The sequence below is a fragment of the Corylus avellana genome, chromosome 9, assembly GCF_965113065.1.
Source record: "Corylus avellana chromosome 9, dhCorAvel1.hap1.2, whole genome shotgun sequence".
NCBI lineage: Eukaryota > Viridiplantae > Streptophyta > Magnoliopsida > Fagales > Betulaceae > Corylus > Corylus avellana.
The window spans coordinates 21,463,249-21,481,948 of record NC_142498.1 but is presented as its reverse complement, the minus strand read 5'-3'; the positions used below and the strand labels follow the sequence as shown (position 1 = coordinate 21,481,948).

At 36.1% G+C, this 18,700-nt stretch overlaps 2 protein-coding genes across 2 annotated transcripts; one reads left to right on the top strand and one right to left on the bottom strand.

The window, feature by feature from the left end:
• Positions 1–490: 490 nt before the first annotated feature.
• Positions 491–6,410, bottom strand: LOC132189956 (protein PSK SIMULATOR 2). The gene is made up of 12 exons (XM_059604813.2): positions 5,613–6,410; positions 5,130–5,434; positions 4,884–4,976; positions 4,700–4,790; positions 4,163–4,256; positions 3,478–3,575; positions 3,025–3,094; positions 1,943–2,046; positions 1,729–1,845; positions 1,471–1,547; positions 1,319–1,363; positions 491–1,165 (listed from the first exon to the last, which is right to left on the bottom strand). Exons 1-12 carry the CDS (start codon positions 5,847–5,849, stop codon positions 670–672), a joined length of 1,827 nt encoding a protein of 608 aa, XP_059460796.1. The 5' UTR covers positions 5,850–6,410; the 3' UTR covers positions 491–669.
• Positions 6,411–11,536: 5,126 nt separating this feature from the next.
• LOC132191052 (putative E3 ubiquitin-protein ligase LIN-1) lies at positions 11,537–18,219 on the top strand. Its single transcript, XM_088510615.1, is given in 17 exon segments — positions 11,537–12,483; positions 12,568–12,628; positions 12,747–13,124; positions 13,255–13,340; positions 13,654–13,721; positions 13,724–14,933; positions 15,067–15,208; positions 15,324–15,581; positions 15,679–15,988; positions 16,079–16,179; positions 16,263–16,382; positions 16,546–16,677; positions 16,817–16,939; positions 17,032–17,142; positions 17,387–17,530; positions 17,654–17,896; positions 18,202–18,219. Coding segments are annotated over 17 exon segments (4,452 nt in total).
• The last annotated feature ends 481 nt before the right edge of the window (positions 18,220–18,700 follow it).

The window sequence follows — 18,700 nt, the reverse complement described above, 5'->3', positions numbered from 1 at the left end:
GGAAGCAGTTTAAAAGCCTACCTAGTCCATAAGCACTTTCAATAGCTGAATGTAATAAACAGTTGGGGTACGTTAATTTGGTACATTGGAATGATGATTACGAACATAAATGAATATTATCAGGAATACAATAAGCTGAAATGGAATATGATTATTACTATTTATTCATTTGATGACAAAACTGTATTGACCAAATTTCCTAAGTAGAAAGAAATCAGATTTTAACCAAATTTCCAAAGTAGAAAGTTGAAATCAGACTTTAAATTTCTAATCAAATGAAAAGCTCTTTGATGGGGATTCCCTGGTTATAAGAAACCCTACCATACCATATGCTTCTATAAATATTCACAATTTAAATGACAGAAATTGCCAGAGTTTTAACAGTAATACTGTATTTTGAAGCTGAACAGTGTGCATGCCCTCTACCTCTTATACCAATGGGCTACTCCTCTCTCTGGGTATCCAAATTTAACTATTTAAGAGACCAGAAGAAAAAATTACAATATAATTATATCATATTATATACTTGCACCTATCCACCATAAACAGGGATAATTACATGATAAAATGAGAATTTAATTAACCAAAAAATACATTGGAATGAACAGAGGGAGAGAAATGAATATACGATTTTGGGAGTGGAGAAAAATGCCTGGAATGGGATATCGATCAAGAAGCCTCACTAATTATAAATTCTAGCCTGTCCATGATATCCGAAACGTCAGTCTTCAAGTCTTGTTTTGCATCCAACTTTCTAGTAGGGGAACTCCCAGTGCTCCTGCTCAAAGGCCAAACTCTGATCCCTCTCTCCTCGGCCATAGTGAATTTCTGGCTTTTGCTGATTCCAGGGACGCTTAAGCTTCCAATCACCTCATCTAACAAATTTTTATCTTCCTGAGAAAGTTGAATTCCATGGGTTTTAGAACTATAGTTCATGGATACAGAATGTTGCATCTTGGAGTGAAAATCGAGTGCGTTACGAGTTGGAGATCGTAAGGGCAGAGGCCTGAAACCATGGTCTCTACGTCTTATTAAGCTGATCACACGGTGAAGCAAGGTCACCAATTTGAGGATGTATAGGTCTGTTTTCTCCTTGTCTGCATAATACAGTGTCTGGAGGCGGATCATGTTATTGGTTGTCGTTGAACTCTTGCCGAACTCATTACTGTCCAGTGAGAACAAACACTACTAAATATCATTCTAGTTATGCATCTCGTTCGTTAAGTAAATGTTCCATACACAGGCACCCACATCACACAACACACACAGGACACGCAAACACATACACACACAAAAACATGCAGAGGCCGTGACTGACCTAGCCTTTGCCCATTCTCCAACCCATCCAAAACCTTGATGTGCTCTGTCACAAAAAAAGGAAAATACTATATCAATACTCAAAATTTAGAAAAGAACAGAAAAACCAGACATGTAAAGCAAAACGCCCAATAAACACATTATATAACCTACTTAATTGTATTTGTGGCAACTGGAACAAGCCACTTGAGAGTCTTTTCCATTTCAGCTTTGATCTGAAAAATTGAGAGCTGTAGAGAAACAGAATGAGAAGCAAATAAGAATGATGATAGTAGCATTAACGTGCATATGCACACACCAACAAGTGACAAAAGAAAGAAACACTAAAGCTAAATCTCAATGAGGCAAGAAAACAATGAGCGGAGAATACAAGAAAACGGCAAGGGTCTAACTATTCTTCAGAGGACATACCTGTTCCTTGGCATCAACAGTCTGCATTTGGGAACGTAGAGCCACCTTCACACTCTCTGGCAATGCTCGATATAATTGGTCTCTCAGATTTGGAGGAAGGGTGGTTGGACGAGATGCCTGTTAGCATGTAACTTTCCATTTAGGCACATGTACTTTGAAAATCAATACCAATTATATAGCATGTAATTACTGAAAAGAGGAGATTTATACTTACAATGATACTTATCTGGTTGATTATGTTGGCATAGTGTAATGCAAGACCAGCTTCCCCAAGTCTTTCAGGACTCTTACTAGGCTCCTCGATAACCAATGTGGTACCTGACATGAATTGACAACTTCATAAGGATTTAAGAGTAAATCATTTGAAGCACATCTTCCAAGGCCAACAACTCTTAAAGACTTAAACTATGTCCTAATGACTTGTAGTTGATGGATCTGGAAAAAAAAATTATGAATGGTAGCAAATTTAGAAATAATGCCATGTTGCATTTGACATGATAAAACCATGCAGTAAGAAAGGATATATGTACAGAAATTCAGTTACATATAATGAAATTCGACATTTAGATCTATCAACATAAGAAATAAATAGAGAAAGCCATAGAATAATTGGCAAGTCATTGAGTTAGTTCAACAGTTAGATTAGGATGTCAAACCAAAATGGAAAGCAAAATCCAACCAAACTAATACGTTCTATATGACCAGGTCATACATGGCAATAGGTAGAGGCCATAGCATACTTGGGGCATATGTAGTTATAAAAGACAAGGGTTGCAAAGAAGACTCTAATTATATTTTTCTGCTAAGTAAGATTCTATATACTTACAGATGTCATGTATATATTGGTGAATCCTGTATATTCTTACAAGGGCTGCTAGGAGCTGAAAATTCATTATATAATCTTACAAATGACATGTATATATTGGTGAATCCTGTATATATTTTTGCAGATGATCTCATTTTTGGCCAGGAGCTGAAAATTCTTGGGAGATTCAAGAGCAGCTAGAGGAAATTTGACAATATTGGTGAATCCTCACACCAGTATGAGACTTTTATTTCAAAGTACCAACTCATCCATAAAAGTTCCTCTTAAAACTCATCACTTCCATAAACACACATCCAAAAAATTACCAAGTCCTACCGAGCAAGGAGAAGGAAAACAAAAATGACAAATGAACTATCACATTTATGTGGCAATTAGTTGTTGCACAATGGACATTTTACTTTTTAAAGTGAACTCCCATATTGGAAAAAGGCATATTGGGCTAGTCTCATTTTGAGATGCTGAGTTCATACCGCTATTTCCAAAGGCTTCCCAGATAGCTTGATGTATACTGGTAACAACATCCACGAGCTTCTTCACAATCTGCAATAAGAAATAATTTCGAAAAAATATGTTACTCTACAAAGAGAAACAAATACTCTACTCTATCCTGTGGAAGACAAGACTAAATAAAGTAGAAACTTTCCTCCATGACCTACCATAGAATCTTATTAAATCAATAGGTATTTATATTTGATTGCCATCTACATTCATAGAATTGCCATTTACATCAAGAAAGGTAGTATAACATTTATTTCACAAAGAACAAGAAAACCTAATCAAAACTAGCAGTTTAATTTATAAATTGAAGCATAAAGTACCTTCAAGAACATAGAAGCCAATTGATAATTGATTTTTTCTACCGGTACACAAATATCATAATTTTTCCTCTTCAGAGAGAATAACAAGTGCTCATAGTTACATACCCCTTCCAAATTTTCAGACCATAGAGATTTCTTTTTCAGACGCCTTACAAGCTTTCTTTGCTCTTCTAGCTCATTGTGAAAAATTTTGAGACTCTCTCCTACAATTACAAAGAAAATGACCCGTTATTGAAATTACTGCACTGCTGTTGTTGACAGGCTTCTGGAAGAAACTAGACCCAAATTATTAACAAGCAGGAGTTCGCATTTTGAAAACCTTCTCAAAATTTAATCCAAAAACAATATATTATCTACTAAAAGAGGATGTTGATTAAATACTAGCAAAAGACTATGAGATCAAAGGCCCATAAAGCTCAACAGAAGGTAGAAAATGAAAAATTAAGTACCACTACAAGTAGAGAGATTTTTTTCGTCAGTCATCGAAAAAGTAAATCCTTCATCACATAACAACATAAGAGTATTACTTGCTGAAAGAAAATTCTGATATGAATATAGTGTTTATTCTTCTTTCAAGGTTGTTAGCATGACATATGATTGATAAAATATGTGAAAAGGGGATAGTGGTCCAATAGCACATCAACCTATCTTAAATCACCATAACAGAGTAATCCAATATTTCGTTGAATGTCACTAATTAGACAAGTCCAAATGCCAAACTTCCATATAATATGTCTCGCATATCTAAGAAATCTGTGGTATAAATGAACAAGATTTTGTTACAACTAACCTCTTCGGGGGAGATTTAAAGACTCCATTTCCTCAAGCTTTCGTTGATAATCTTGTTCAAATCTCTCGAAAGCATTCAGCTCATGGTATAATTCCTATACAAGCGTAAAGTTAGCTTCTTAGAGTAATCAAAGAGATCAATTATAATTTCAAGTGTAGATATAAAAAATGTAAAACTTATATAGAGCATGGAAAATTAGGATTACAGTAAAAAACTGCAGAATATGCAATTCAAATGGTTTGATAAAACATCTCCAACATGTCTTAGAAGTGCACATATATTATGTATTTTGAAAGATCGCTAAAAGCCACCTATATCTATCTACCTATATATATATATACACACACACAAAATCCTTAACATTTACACCAGAAGATTTAGCAATAAAATGTGTAATGTAGATAGGGCATGGAAGGAGGCATTACTATAATGCAGCCTTTATACAGGATGGTCCAATCCTGCCTATGACATTGCACAATCACTACTATGCCAACTAGCAGCACATATAAATGCAAAGCTTTAAAATTATTAACTTACAGAAGTCTTCTGAGCCAGAGTGGTCAACTCCTGAATGGTCGTTTCTGTGTGTACTTTAAGTTGTTTGTAGCTTGGATCATCAGAATCTAATCTGAAATATTACAAGCAGTTCAAGAATTATATGTGCATTTTCAGCAAACATCAGCAATACATCGCACTACACTGCCATTTATAAAGAACTTACCTAGCAAAGCTGCGACCCAGATTGTGCCACTGTGGGTCTTTACATAGATCTCCAAATCTAATTACTTCCCCCAAGAAAACTTCGAACTCCTGCCTAAAATGCCCCAAGGTAAAAGAGGGGAAAATGAAATTATAAAAGATAAAAGAAAAAAAAAAAGTTGAGCTTAAATCCAGTACGTTGAACTAGACATAAAAGACAAGAAAAACTCATAGCAAAAGCAAACTATTCTCTCTAACAAGAAACAACCTTTTGTCAGCAGCAGCAAAGCTTAGCATCTCCTTAATATCTGTGGAAACTAATTGTTGTACTCCTGGATGTAAAATCTCTTTTTTCAGGACCTGGATATTTTCTTCAGAAAGAGATTGCAACAAGTTAACACCTCTGTCTATTGTATTGGCTACTTCAAATGCCAATATGGATATTCTATTTCCCCCTGAAGCCGAGCCATTTGCACACCCTTGATTGGGATTAAATTTTGACAGGCCACTTAGAATTGTGTCAAGAACATCTGCTGTCAACTCGCCAACTCTGCCTGGGCTCTTCTGGATAATCTAGATAAGCAATAAAAAAAATTAAAAAAAAAAAAAAAAAAAGATCAAAAAATAAACCAAGGATAGGTAAATTACAGTATATCGAATTCCACTAAAGTCGTGAAACAACATTTCCTTTAACAGATCATATTTCTTAAAAATCACCAACTATAATTAAATTCAAAGTCGTGAAACGCACGTTGCCTTTCCTAGTAGGCGTCGACCGAATCGGTGTCGACGGCTCGGAGTAGCCCGACTTTGGCCCCTCAGACAAATCGCACTTTCGCGTCGCTTTTCTGAAATCAACTGGATCAGAATCCGAATAGCAATCCCCTTTCTGATTGCTAATGCTCTTCGTCTTCTTGGGCTTCACAGCAACCTTCGCTCCAACTTTAGCATTATGCTTCGCCATCCCGCCGGGGCACACTCCCCCCATTGTTCTCTCCCAAAATCGTACGAATTCAATGAATTTTCAAATTTTCTATGCGTATCGTACCACTGAATTAAAAAATTCAAATGGTTTCTAAAAAATGTAAAGAAACAAATTCAATCAGCTGAGACTAATAAAACAGCTCGGCCGAGCTGTGCTCTGAATGGAGTCAACGAAACCACAAGACTCAACGCTTTCTTCCATATAATCTCAGCCAACCTAACAAGAAACCCAAGTAACAGTAGTCACCTCCCATTTGACAAATTCAGCAACTACGGAGCACAGCGCGCAGTCAAAGAAAACTCGTATTCTTAGACACAGAAAGAATTGGATTGAGAGAGAGAGAAAGAACCAAGTGATTTCACATAACAAACCCTAAGAAGATCATATAACTACAAGGAGAGGAAGAGGAAGAGGAAGATGAAGAGAGTCAGAGAGTATGTGATTGGTCGCAGTGGAAGAAGGAAGGTCGAAAAAAGGGAATTCAACTTTCGGCTTTGACTGTGTTTTATAGACTACGAATACGAATTCTCCTTATCATTGCCAACCACCGCGTTTCTCACATAACCAACGAAAATCTCGTGGGTTAATGTAAAAATCTGAGCTCGATCAACAGAATTTCAGAGAGCGCAGGAAGGTGATTACGAAAGTCCCGCCCACCGTTGCCGAGTTTTTGACGTGACTGTCACTTTCAGACGTGGAACTATTACTTTACCGTTTTGCCCTTCTCGTTGTTCTCTATCTATGTTTGTGATTTTCGAATTTGATAGTATTATTATTATTATTATTATTATTATTATTATTATTATAGTTTACCCCTTAAAGTTGACGGCGTTTTTCAATTCGAATACTAAAGTTTTAATTTTTGCAATTCACTCCACAAAGTTCCAATTTCAATTCGACCAATATTATTCCAAAATTTTCATATTGCCCCTAATTTTTATTTTTTATTTTTTATGAAAAAATAAATAAATTTAGGTCTGCAAAAATAGCCAGTTGGCCAAAGGGGTGGCTACAGCCAACCCGAATTTTTTTAAAATTTTTTTATAAAAAATAAAAAAAATAAAAATTATGGGCAATATGGGAAGTTTTGGATACAATTGGTCAAATTGCAAAAATTTGAAACTTTGGGGGTAGATTGCAAAAATTGAAACTTTGGTGTTCGAATTGAAAAATTTTGTCAACTTTAAAGGGGTAAACTGTAATTTTTTCTTATTATTATTATTAATTTGGTGTATAAAATTAGAGGAAATTTAGCATGTCTTAAGAGACTTTTTATGCTTTATAAAAAAAATAGTATTGTTAAAAATTACATTTTAATTTTATCATTATCCTATTCTGTTGTATATAATAATTGGTTGACATTGTCACGTTAATATAATAAAATGACGGTGAATAAAAATATAGTTTTAGAACTATTTTATTAAAAAAAATATGTATTTGTCGTATAATTAACGAATGCATAATAATTTAATTTACTGAATTAAGGGGATATTTAGTCGTTTTCTATGTACCTAACCGGGATTTTAATTGCCATCCCCGGATGAAAGATGAAAAATCTCCGGGGCGAAGGTCAAAGCGTGGAGCCGGTAGGCATTACACTTGCCACGGCCCACGTAGAATACGTAGTATACGACTTGGATCAAGGTTTGAACCAAAAGCTGAGGTCCCCGCATGATGTGCGGGTTTGATTTAAATAATGGGATAACTGATAAGAAATGGAAATTTGGATGATTAAATTATGGCCGTTAAAAAAGTCAATGGGTGTTAATGAGCATGTCGCCCAGTAGGCCTGCTTTTGGCTACGAATATACCCGAGTTCAAAGAGAAATGTACTTGGATTACCACGTTGAATAATGTTGTTTATTGGATCTTCTAATCCTAACCTACTGTGGGTAATACTCTATCAAGAAGTATAATAATTTGGTCAACGGATCTTGAGTCAAATATAATATATCTTGTGGTCTTTTACAAATGCTGTTAAAAAAACAATTGATAAATACAATTATTTACAAACGTATCGGGTGAAACGGGTCAATTTTTTTTTTTTTTTACTGTGCCTTCATTTTCAGCTTAATCGGCTTTTCCTTTTTGTTTTCTTGTTTTTTGTTTTTTTTTTATGTCATGTCAAAATATTTTTTTAACCCAAAAACAAAAGCCACCTTCCAAAAAATATTAATATACGCAAACAACCTCTTGTTTTGTTAATGCCATAACCACTCCACCCTTTGTATTATTATTTTTTTTATTTCACATGACGTGGCATGTTACGATTTGGTGATCCACTTGGATTTACATATGACTTGGTAAAGTTAATTGTGCAAGGATTGGCTTACATGCTGTAGTTGAATCAACGGTCAAGATTGAATTTTAAAGTTGATTTACTTTTAGAAGCATTTAATAGGAGAGAGAAAATAAAAAGAGATTTTGAAAAATTTAATCTTGACTGTTGATTAAACTACAGCATACATGCTGTTATTTTAATAACAGTATATAAACCAAATCCTATATTATATGTCATTCGGTAAAGACAATCATACGCATGCTTAATGCGAGCGGATAAAAAAATACAGTTTTGATCCTTAAGGTTTGACTTTTTATTAAATCACGCCTTTGATTGTTAAAAAACAAAATTCTTCCTTTTGTTTTTGTTTTCTTTTTTCCTATTGGGCAGAATTTGAGCAATTCATATTAGATGACGCAAGAGGATACTTGATTTCTTTCACGCAACTTCTTAATACAAGATGGGAGTAGATCTTGCACCGTACACGTGCCTCCGTGCATACGCATGGCTGACAAAAGATTGTCTTCATGTGTTGCAATAATTTAAGGGTTTTCTGTTCCAAAACTAAGGATTGCAAAAAGTCAAAACCTTAAAATAAACAGCAAAAAAGTCAATGAGGGGTTTCTAGCACAAACCAAGACACAAAAGACAAATGGGATTTCATCAAAGATTATGAGTTAAGAAGCTTTGACAAATAGAAGTTTAAGATACTTTTTAGGATGTGTCGAGGAGATTATTATTCATGAAAAAGATGGCAACAATAAAGTTTCAAACCTTAACTAGATTAGATTGTTAATGGAAAGTTTTAGAACGGTATTTTTTTTTTTCTTTTTTTCTCATTGGTGTTCACTTTTTAGGTGTAGTTCATTTTATTAGACATGTACCTTTCTAGCTTGCGTAATAAGGTTGTTTTAGTGCGTGGTGAGATATAAGTTTATCTAGCGCTCGAAATATGATTAAGATCTCGTACGATATCTATGGAATTGTACGACATGTAATAGCTCTAATTCGAGTTTCTCGCCCAAAGTTATCACATCATTCAAAACATTTTGGAACTCATTTAGTCATTTTCTCTCGTCGTCATATATTTCCGCCATTTGCCACCACTCTCTCGTCTCCTTTGTTACCTATTTTGCCCACCTTCTTTATTGTTGTCTTTTCGGGGTGGCATAACTATTCTCAATAGGCGAAAAATTGTAATTTTAAAAATTACTTTATTTTGAATAAACACAAAAAGAACTTATAAAATTACTCTAAAATTTTTAACAATAAAGTTAGGCAGAAAATTTTGGAAACCAAACAATAGTGGGCTAATTAAAAGCGTTAACCACACAGCCTAAAATGGTAGGCCAAGGCCAGGTTTGCAAATCCTATTTTCTAGAAGAATAGTTTAGGGCCTGCTCGGCCCATTCATAGGAATTAAATAATTGCTAGTGGCAGGTATTTTAAATTCAGCAAATTAATGTTTTGTTAAGTTCTATTCCTTGTCATGCTTTATTATAAGGTTTTAGGGAAAAATAATCTACCAATCCTTATGATATCACCACATTTGTCTTTCTTTCCCCATAACCATCACTTTGGGACTTTTTTTTTTTTTTTTTAAAAAAAAAGGCAACGACTCTCAACTCTCAAGTGTTGATCCATCAACCTCTACACTAACCGGCAAAACTAAGAAATTTACAGACAGACAAACATATAAAACAAACTAGATGACAATTTCAATGTTCATATGATACATTTTCATTAAATAGTGTCGTAATTTTCAATGTTCTTTCTTTCTAGTGATGGTTTTTGAGCCAATTCATGGTCATTAGGACAACTATTAGGCCTTTGCCTGCTTAGAAATCGATTTGGGCATGTTATTATTGTTGTTTTCATAATGCCAAAAGGATAAAATTTTATTCTAAATTGAGTCCGATAAATTTTTTTTACCTCAGTATATTAAATTGACATTTATTTTTAAAATATTAAAATGTATGTGAGAATTACATGTTCTAAGAACAAATATTAGTTTAATAAACTGAATTAGAGTAATTTTCCAACCCACCAAAAAAAAAAAAAAAAAAAACTGTCCACATGTAAAACGGAAAACTGGCAAGTCGGGTGCTCTGTGATCGGTTACACGGCCTGATCTCAGTCATAGCCCAAATCACCCAAATGAAACCAATAAAGAGATAGTTGGGCCTGGCCCAACTTTATGGGTTAGATAAAATAAATCAATTGGACCATCTGATAAGAATAATGGAGTCTATGGACCCATGTATGAAAATTTGGGCCCTGTATTTAACTCTTGGACACCATCCATTTATAAGTAGATATTTAAGGGTGAATTCTACTTGAAATTTCTATAATTTGGTATAAAATGGAATGTGACTTTGTGGTCGAGTCACAGAGAGGGCGACTTATAAGTTGTATTTCAAAATGTCTTGATACTTTGTAGTGCATAGTATGAAGTCATTGAATACCGATAGATGAGTAGAGTCATCAAAAGAGAAAGAGACACCATCAGATTAATAGAATGTGTCGTTTGCTGTAAAATGTGGTGGTATGTTACGATTATAAGTGTCTCATATGGCTTAAAGTACAATCTTGAGCACCCTTCCCTTATACCCGGTTTTAATTGTGAGTTCTAATTAAAATTTGTACCAAATAAGTGCAAGGCCCATCTATTTCAAGCAAGTGAATCCCATATCTCGCAAATGGATCCGCAACAACCCTTACGCAATTCAAACAGTCAAATTACACAGAATTTTTATTCATTCTTTCGGCCAGGTCCAATAGGCAATGCTCTCTCTTTGTCAATTTATTCTCGGTAAGATGCTCTCTTAACATTTATAAAACGACTATTCAAATCCTACTTAATACATATTTTATTCGACAACAATTTTTTATACTGTTAGAAATTGATATTCAATGTTAATACTAATGCGAACTAGGCATATATAAAATGTTAAAAGCCGGCAGAGCTTACACCATCTCCAATAGCCGGCTCTGTTTTTGGCTCTCACAACAATGATGATACCAGTGCCTTGAAAGAAATTGTTCATTGACCATCTCCACAGTGTTACTTCTTCAATACGGTAAGCCCTTTTGTTTTGCATTTTCTAGTCTATATGGGACTCATTCTATTTGCTTTTATTGATTCCAATATAGTATTTGTACGTTCGTGTACATTACGGGATTGATTCTGGTTAGTGTAGACGTTAGAATTGCTCAAAAAATATATGTTCCGGCAGTCTCAGAGTGGTTTAAGGTTGTCGATAACACTTTGAGTCTAATACAATGAATGGTCGAATAGTAATTAATAGAAAGGGCTATGGAACAGGAATGGTTGTGTTTTCTTTCCTATGTTTTGTGTTATGGTAGTTTAATTTGGTCGTCGTTCAGATTGTCTTAACAAGACAGAAAAATGAATGCAAAGTATGGGTTTTCGATGGACCAAAAGAATATGGTGAAATTGTTGGTGACAACTGTTGATAATTTCACCCGAGATCGGTTGATTAATAAGGAAGAGAGAGCCCAACACAAAGAACAGTGTGCAGAGAGATTGGCAGCTGAAGATGGAAGCTATGAGAAAGACATGGCGGAGGTCCGGTATTCGGATCAAGCAGTGTTGGCAAATTTGGATTGGGGTATTGAAGCGCTTGAAGAAGCTGTGGAGACCTCCAACATGGAAACCAAGCTTGCAAGATTAGACCATGCAGAGAAGATGTTGCAGGTTTGTGCCTTGTTGAGCTCCGACCATAAAACTGCCGGGGTTCCAAACTTCTATCTCTCCGCTTGGGCTCACCTCAACCTTTCATACCTGTGGAAGCTGCGGAACAATGTTCACAATTCAGTTCTTCATGTTCTCGAGATGTTTATTGTAGACCCTTTCTTCTCGCGGATCGATTTCGCTCCCGAGCTCTGGAAAGACTTGTTTCTTCCACATATGAGCTCGATTGTTGGGTGGTATTCGGAGGAGAGGCACAGGCTGGTGATGCAAGCAATTCCAGACGCTTCTGATTTGTCCTTCACAGCCGATTTGGATCAGTTCTTCAATGAGTCTGTGATCTTAACACTGAGGCCAGATGAGTTGGAGAAATTGCAGAAGCTGGAGAAGCTTTATGGAGAATCATTAGATGAGAATACAAGGCTTTTCGCCAAACACTATAAAGATTGCATGAACTCTGATTCAACCTCAAGCAAGAGGGAGAGGATGATTCCAATGTTCCCAATTGCAGAGCCACCAACGACTCCTTTGCATGAGGTGAGCAGGTCAATTCCAGATTATGTGAAATTCGGCCCTATCTTGCCCAAGAGTGCTGGGTTTTCTCCAATGCTAAACTCTAAATATGGTGCAAGAGAAGCAAGCAGGTCAGTAAATTTGGAGACCAATTTGATCTTTCAATTTATTTTTTCATTTGAGGCTCTTTTGTAGTATACCTTGGCTTCATGCAGAACCAATGTAAGTTCCAGCACCTCTCAGATTCTGGAGGAGTCTGCTGGATGGGACCCTCAGGTAATGCTAAAACTAAGAACAATACATTGAATTGCCATGAACAAGCTTAAACTGTCCAGCTAGACGAATGATTGTAATTTTTTGAATAATGAAAGCTCTGTTCTTGTTTCTATGGCAGGAGGATTTACTGGAAGAGAATGAAGATGATTCTGAATATGAGGCAGATGATGGGTACGTGGATTCTGATGAAATATCCAACAAAAGTACATCTCTTAGCAGAAGGACGATGGAAACTGGGCCTAAAGCACTGCCATATGAAATAAAGATTCAAACACGTCCGAATTCTTCTATTTTCTCTCCTCTGGATTCTCCCAAAACCCCGTCTCCAAAGATTCCATCTCCAAAACCAGACAAGCAGTTTAAAAAATTACACGTTTTACGCCTAATGTCCACCCGTGTCAAGGATCTGACTGTTGCCACCTCGTTGCCTGCATCTCCTCACATCCGGAGTGATTCCAGCATCAGCTCAGCAGAGTCTGATGGTGAAGCAGCAATCGTAGGTTTCAGATTTTAAGATCCACTGAAATCCAGTTTGCTGACTATTACTTATCTCTTTGTTTGATTTATTTACTTGAGTTATCCAAGTTAGATGATGGGTTCTAAGTGAAAGTTTCTTTGCAATTTAGGAGACCCAGAAAATTTGCAGGAAAATCTGTAGCCGGAGACGAAGAATGAGCTGTGACAATGTGAATATCCAAGTAGTAGAAAATAGGTAATCATCACTTTGTTTCTTTTAGATTATTATTTTTGGGAGTTTGCAAGTCAAATTTCTTTGGACTCTGCAGTTCAAAGAAATTTTGATGAAAGACACGTTCTTTAGGGTTTGCAGTTTCAAAATGTGTTACTTAAAAGAGCAGTCAAGCTTTTAGTAAAATTGGGCATTCTTTAAAGACGCCCATTTGCCTGCGATTTGAAAATCAATCGACATTTTTAAAAAACGCACTCTTAAACGAACATTTTTTTTTTTTTTTTTTTTTGCAATTTTGTTTAAAAACACACTTTCTTTAAATCTTTGGACTCTGCAGTTCCATTCATGAAGGTGATGAGGGAAGCCAGAGCTTCATTTCTCTGCCGACGTCTGACAAGTCGGTTATCAAACAAAACCACCTAAGGATTTTGTTTGCCCCATTACAAGCCATATCTTTGGTGATCCTGTTACCCTTGAAACAGGCCAGACATTTGAAAGAAAAGCAATTCAAGAATGGCTTGAAAGAGGAAACATGACATGCCCTATTACACGGCAACCTCTCTCAGCCACTACACTGCCCAAAACAAACTATGTTTTGAAGAGACTTATAACATCATGGAAAGAACAGTATCCTGATCTGGCTCAGGAATTTTCATACTCCGAAACACCAAGAGACTCATTTGGTTCCCATTCCTCAAAAGAAACCCCCTTGGCCTCAACGCTTGACAGAACAAGTGATTTCTACTGTTATCAGAGTGTAAATGAGCATCTAAACAATAGGAGCAAAAGGTTTGCGCGAGCATCTGCATTCTCATCACCAACCAGTGTGATATCTCAAGCTGAAGTGGAAACGATTATTAATGGTTTAAAACCATATGTTTCGTGTCTATGTAATTCAGAGAACTTACAAGAGTGTGAAGAAGGTGTGCTGGCAATAGCAGGATTATTGAAGGACTCAAAGGCTGATCGTGGGGTTCAATCTTATTTATCCAATCCAACAATTGTAAACGGGTTTGGGGAAATACTATCTGCTTCTAAGAACAGAGAAGTTCTCAGAACCTCGATTTACATTCTCTCAGAGCTGCTAATTGCAGATGAAAGTATTAGGGAGGCTCTTTCCAGTGTAGATTCTGATTTTGATTGCCTGGCTGCTCTGCTAAAGAATGGGCTAGCTGAGGCTGCTGTTCTTATATTCCAGCTGAGGCCAGCATTTTCTCAACTTTCAGTTCATGAACTTGTACCCTCCCTTGTTCAGATAATTCTGAACAGAAGTAAAGAGTTGGATGGTCTTCAGTTTGTAATGGAGCCCCAAGATGCTGCCATAGCAATGCTTGAGCAGGTTTTGATGGGAGGGGATAATTGCAGTAGGTCCCTCAATGCCTTGAGTGTCATTTCTGCAAATGGAATCCCTGCCTTAACCAAGTGTTTGGATAGGTTGGAAGGCAGGAGATCCATTGTTTCCATACTTTTCTGTTGCATGCAAGCTGAAAAAAGTTGCCGGAACTTGATAGCAAATAGAATTGAATTATCCCCAGTTCTCGAGTTATTTCACGCTGGAACTGATGGTGTGAGAGGCATATGTATAGATTTTCTCTCAGAGCTTGTTCGGTTGAACAGGTATACTTTACATCTCAAATCTTCACTTCTCTTACGTCTTTCTTATCTTTGTCTACTTTCTTATTAAAGGCTCATGGCCCATCAATTTTTAATAATTCAATCTACCAAATTTTTATATTTTCCTATGTGGGAGGACATGCGGCAACCAAATCTTGCACATAATCAAAGATGAAGGAGCATTTAGCACCATGCATACCTTTCTTGTGTATCTTCAAATGGCTCCTGTGAAGCAGCAACCTGCAATTGCAGCTCTTCTTCTTCAGCTTGATCTCCTGGTTTGCCTTGATTCTCTCTGAAATCAGCCATAAAATTTGAAATCTTAAACAACATTTTCTACTGTACACCACTAAACCATCTAATATATATAGATTCCTCTGATCACTTTTCCAGGTTGAGCCACGGAAGATGAGCATATACAGGGAAGAAGCTATAGATGCACTAATCGAAGCAGTCAGGAGAAAGGACTTCTCTAATTCTCAGATGATGGCTCTAGATGCTTTATTATCTCTTTCTGGGCGTCTGACTTCCTCCGGCGAGCCCTATACCGAGGCTTGGTTACTCAAGATTGCAGGGTTTGACCAACCTTACAACGCTTTGATGAAGGCAGAAGAGCTGAGAAAACATGACAATGATTTGATGGAAACAATGGTTTGCATTTGTCTGGTTTTAGGTTTATTATAGAGCTTGTTGCTTATTGTGATCAAACTTGTACGTACCCTGAATCTTATGTACTTATTATGCATAGGAAGAGGAAGAGAAAGCTGCAAGCTCTTGGGAGAAAAGGGTAGCTTTTGAACTTTGCAACCACGAAAAGGGCTCTATTTTCAAAGCCTTGGAGGAATGCCTCAAGAGTGATTCCTTAGATATGGCAAAATCATGCCTTGTTCTTGCCACATGGCTCACATACATGCTTTCTACTCTTCCTCATACTGGTATAAGAGGTGTTGCTCGCAAGTCCTTGCTTGAAGAATTCATAAATGTCCTCTAATCATCTAAGAACCTGGAGGAAAAGATTCTGGCCACTCTTGCTATCAAAACTTTTATTACTGATCCAAGTAAGAGCTAATAATACTTCCACAAAAAACGTTTTCAATATGTCATTTAAAAAAAGAAATAAAAAATAACTCAAACTCTCTAAATTTTAGCTGCACTTGAAATGCTGGGAGCATATGCTAAAAGCATCTACAGAACCTTGAGAGAGCTCAAGAGGAATTCAATGGTGGTGAATTTATCATCCGTTGATGCAGTAAGTGAGGTGGACTGTGGAGGAGAATGCATGTCTTTTTCTTAATATAGATGACTAAATACTGCTAATGTGCTGTATTTCAGACACAGTTGTGGAGTTGTTCTGAAATGGCTGATTTAGATGCATCCGCTAATGGTGAGGTTCTGTCTTTGCTTCATCTAAATGGTCGGCTTATAAGCAGCCACTCCGACGGAACAATTAAGGTTTGCACCTAAACAGAACAGATTCAATCGTTTCCGTATCTGCTCAAGGTGATAGATGCATACATGCATACATATCTATATACATACATGGATGACTACAAATATATAGGGCTGTTTATTTCCTAATCCAGGAGCTAAGGCTATAAAAAAAACTTGCTTCTAGGTGTGGGAAACTGGGAAGAGGATGATAAGATTGATTCAAAATGTTCGAGAACATACAAAGGCTGTTACATGCCTCTATGTTTCATCTTCAGGTGACAAACTATATAACGGTTCCTCTGACAAAACAATTCGGGTAAGTCGAAAAATCAAAATGATTAAATTTCACTATTTCTTATCGGTTTAAGCGTTTAAGTCCAAGAGGATGATAGCCTCCAAACATGCATATATGTATTTACTAAATCTTAATTGTTTTCTGTATTTCTTGACTACAGGTCTGGGCAATCAAACCTGAAGAAATTCACTGTCTTGAAGTTCATGATGTGAAAGAGGCAGTAAACGACTTGGCAGCCAATGGTAATGTGGCATGCTATGTTTCTCAAGGAACTGGAGTAAAGGCAAGTGAATTGCTCAGTGTTTTATTTGAACGGCTAAGATCAATATGCAGCCTATAACAGAAAGATCATGGCTGAAATTTGTGTTGTCACAGGTGTATAACTGGTCTGGAGCTCCAAGGCACATAAATTTCAACAAATACGTGAAATGCCTTGCCATGAGTCGAGATAAACTATATTGCGGTGGTTCTGGTTATAGTATCCAGGTAATTAAACTCTCTTTGCAATGTTTCTAATGCATATAAAAACCGAATAATACTAAAAATTACATTTTTATCACGCTATTATGGTGATAATAGCCTTTTTTTTTTTACTAAACAAAGATTGATATAAGAAGGGTGAATCAGCATGATTGCGTCACCAATGTGAAATAATGGTAAAATAAAAATGTAATTTCTAACGTTACTCAAAAATACCTTATTGACAATATGTGAAAAAAAAAAATGGCAGGAGATTGATTTGCACAATTACACATCAAACACGTTCTACACTGGTACAAGAAAATTATTGGGTAAACAAGTAATGCACTCCCTGCATGTTCGTGATGGCCTCCTCTTCGCCGGTGGTTCTTCAGTCGACGCTATAGCTGGAGAGGTATGCATTTGTTGAGTGTATAAAAAAGATTGAGTCCCACATTGATAAAATGTTGTAAGCATGAGTGGTTAATACGGCATAATTAGACTCAAACCTATTTTTGGCTTATGTTGCATGTGGAAGGTATTTTCCCTTTCCACCAAGGCAGTGAAAGGATCATTCTCAACGGGATTTGATATCCATGGGATAGCCGTCAACAATGACTTCATATTTACAGCCACAAAGTGTGGGATCATTGAGGTTTGGTTAAGAGGAAGGGTCAGAAAAGCTGCTTCCATCAAAATGGCCCATGCAAAGATTACATCATTGACATCAGATATTGATGAAACAATGCTTTTCGCTGGTTCCTACGATGGAAAGATCCAGGTTAGAACCCCCCCAAAAAAAAGGCATAATTAACATAGTATTAGAAGACTCATTTTTAGTAATTTTGTTACTTAGACTACTAATAATTTGGACAGCAAATATAAAAGAGTTTCTATAAAACCCAGTTGTCCGAATATGTGTTGAACAATCTATTCACCTGTTCAGGCATATAGAACCTATCCTTATTCAATTACAAAAAAATAATAATAAAATAAATAAAAAAGGCATATAGGACCTATAAAAATTCTCATATTTACTGTTTAAATAGTTTGTTTCTGTAATCTTTGGAATTAATTTGGTTGCAGGTTTGGGCTCTGAACTAAGCGTAGCCTACCATAAAGATGAGTGTAAATTGTGTTCCTCCACAAAATGAAGTGCGCATGAATCGCATGATGGCTTATCTTTTTTCCGCACCAACTCTCTTTGACAATTACGACAATTGAAGATGTGTTTTATTTTAGAATTAGTCACAGCATTGTGCATATACTTGTGCGACAAGAATTGCACATTAATAAACCTCAATGATCATTAATAAATCTCAAATTTTTTGCTTGGTAGAACAATATCTCTAATTCTTCCACAATTTTCTCTGGTTTGGTTCCTACAATTTTAATTCTAATAATATAAACTTACTTGCACATCACAAGCAATAAAGGTGACCATATAAACAAGATTGACCAAACAAAAAAATTCAACCACCCAGTCATTTCTTTTTTCTAGGAAAATAAACTGCAGTTAATTATATTGAAAATAAACTGCATTTCTTTTTTATTTTTAATCCCTAACATTACTCCCAATTTACTT